The sequence below is a fragment of the Electrona antarctica genome (assembly GCF_951216825.1).
Source record: "Electrona antarctica genome assembly, chromosome: 6".
Taxonomy (NCBI): domain Eukaryota; kingdom Metazoa; phylum Chordata; class Actinopteri; order Myctophiformes; family Myctophidae; genus Electrona; species Electrona antarctica.
This window is the reverse complement of record NC_136811.1, coordinates 57526121-57529010: the sequence shown is the minus strand read 5'-3', so window position 1 is coordinate 57529010 and position 2890 is coordinate 57526121. Positions and strand designations below refer to the sequence as shown.

At 45.6% G+C, this 2890-nt stretch overlaps 1 protein-coding gene across 1 annotated transcript in view; it reads right to left on the bottom strand.

The window, feature by feature from the left end:
* Nucleotides 1–228, bottom strand: part of LOC306925194 (guanylate-binding protein 6-like) — a gene marked incomplete at both ends in the record, with an annotated part of 51985 nt that extends 51757 nt beyond the window's left edge. The window contains one exon of the mRNA XM_079503886.1: nt 222–228. Within this exon, the coding sequence (XP_079360012.1) occupies nt 222–228 (7 nt within the window). The remainder of the gene's footprint in view (nt 1–221) is intronic.
* Between the last annotated feature and the right edge of the window lie 2662 nt (nt 229–2890).

Genomic DNA, 2890 nt, shown 5'->3' with positions numbered 1-2890 from the left:
CTGACCGGCCCGGATGGAGATTTTGGTCAGGTGTTTCGACCAGGACAGCTTGGGTACTTGCAGTGCCTAGATTGACTACAAATATGATTTACATACAGCAGAAAAAGCAGTAGGCCTAGAATGGAACCTTGAGGGACAACTTTCTCTAGGATGATAGAGTCAATGTATCACCGAACTTAACACACTGTGTGTGGCCGAATAGGTGTAGCTTTTGAACCAACCTAGCATGTCCTTTTATACAGTAGCTTACAGTCTGCAATGCCTTCAGTAGGGGGAGCCAGAGAGACATATCTGCTGTTCACAAGAAGTCAGACCAATTCTTGTAAATACTTACTGTGGGTTAATGGTTCAAGGTTCAAGTTTATTTATGGATGGATTTTATTTTGTCATTGAACACTGTTACACACATGTAGAAAAAAGGGATCGAGACCATCTGGAATTAAAAAAAAGTTATTTTAGACGCCTTGCTGAGGGGTGCCGGCATTTTGCTCATCAAAGAGATGACCAGCCCTTTTAAAATGAGCGTTAAATGCATTAGACATAGGTTTTTTGGTCAGAAATGAATAATTGTCCAACCCGAACATTTGGCCAGCAGCACTGTATAAGTATACAACACTTCCTATGGTGTGAATACCTCCACTGCGGCTCGCTCTCACGACCCTATGAGTTCTGCTGCACATTATATGGCTCCTAACCAGCCAAAGGCTGAACCACAGCAATATCAGCACCCAGGCTCAATGATGCCATTCACCCAGCCTTATGGCATTCCCCAATCAATACTGCCAATCTTCGAGCGCGACCGTGAAAGCGACTTCGCTCTCCTCAAGATGGCCTTGGATAACCTGACAAGCGGTCACGGGTACCGAACAGTATAAATACCAACTGCTCCTTGGTCACTTGAAGCTTCCCAGCGCTCTCCACCTGGCAAAAGCATACATGTACGACCCTGAACCGTACACTGCTGCATTGAAAGCATACATGTATGACCCTGAACCGTACACTGCTGCATTGAAAGCATACATGTATGACCCTGAACCGTACACTGCTGCATTGAAAGCATACATGTATGACCCTGAACCGTACACTGCTGCATTGAAAGCATACATGTATGACCCTGAACCGTACACTGCTGCATTGAAAGCATACATGTATGACCCTGAACCGTACACTGCTGCATTGAAAGCATACATGTACGACCCTGAACCGTACACTGCTGCATTGAAAGCCCTGCAAGACAAATACGGTCAACCTCCGGCAGCTCGTCCAGTCGGAGCTAGGTGCCATCCTCAATACACCCGCCATCAAATTCGGTGACTCTGAAGCCTTCGACTCCTTCGCACTGTCCATCCAGTCACTGGTGGGCATGCTTGGGACCCTGGAAGGACCTAATGGTTACGAGTTGAGATGTGGATCACACGTCGACAGGCTGCTGGCCAAGTTGCCCCCATCTTACAGAGACGGGTTCATTGAATACAGTCTGAGTCAGGGTATTCTCAGGACGGGGTATGACCAGACGTACACTCTGTCTGACCTGGCAGCCTGGCTTCAGTGCAACCACTCCAAGGAACAGCAATGCCCGTGTTAACACGTGTGACTATGTGTGTGACTATGAGTACCAGTAGGGGCAAAAGTGGCGCTGTTGTGCCAGAAACAGAGAGAGAGAGATAGTGCTGCACTGTTGCCTGCTAATGAGACAGAGAGAGAGAGGGGGGGGGGGATTGCACCACTCAGTTCACACGGGTGTGATTTTTTGTTTGTGTGTGTTACGGTATGTTTAAATCTAGAATGTTCTCTTCTTGGGTCCCTATGGCATAAACTGTGTATTTGACCAAATCAATGCAGTCTTTGGCTAATCATAACTGATGGCCATCAGTTAAAAAACCATCACACCCGTGTGAACTGAGTGGTGTAAGGTCTTATATAGACTGATCAGCTGTGGTCTGACGTAATGTAATCACACCTGTGTGAACTGAGTGGTGTAAGGTCTTATATAGACTGATCAGCTGTGGTCTGACGTAATGTAATCACACCTGTGTGAACTGAGTGGTGTAAGGTCTTATATAGACTGATCAGCTGTGGTCTGACGTAATGTAATCACACCTGTGTGAACTGAGTGGTGTAAGGTCTTATATAGACTGATCAGCTGTGGTCTGACGTAATGTAATCACACCGGTGTGAACTGAGTGGTGTAAGGTCTTATATAGACTGATCAGCTGTGGTCTGACGTAATGTAATCACACCTGTGTGAACTGAGTGGTGTAAGGTCTTATAGAGACTGATCAGCTGTGGTCTGACGTAATGTAATCACACCCGTGTGAACTGAGTGGTGTAAGGTCTTATATAGACTGATCAGCTGTGGTCTGACGTAATGTAATCACACCCGTGTGAACTGAGTGGTGTAAGGTCTTATATAGACTGATCAGCTGTGGTCTGACGTAATGTAATCACACCCGTGTGAACTGAGTGGTGTAAGGTCTTATATAGACTGATCAGCTGTGGTCTGACGTAATGTAATCACACCCGTGTGAACTGAGTGGTGTAAGGTCTTATATAGACTGATCAGCTGTGGTCTGACGTAATGTAATCACACCCGTGTGAACTGAGTGGTGTAAGGTCTTATATAGACTGATCAGCTGTGGTCTGACGTAATGTAATCACACCCGTGTGAACTGGGTGACCATAGCAACCATGCTCATTTTGTGGTACGAACAGACAGACAGACAAACTAACAAAGCCAGTTGTAGGAGTGGTTTACACCACTCAAAAGAAGAAAAGCTGATCTACAAGCTCACAACATGTTGAGTGATGCGTTGCGACCATGTAGATCGGCTATATAAAATATCATTAAAGTGGGTAAACTGATTTTGATGCTATATTGATGCTATATTAG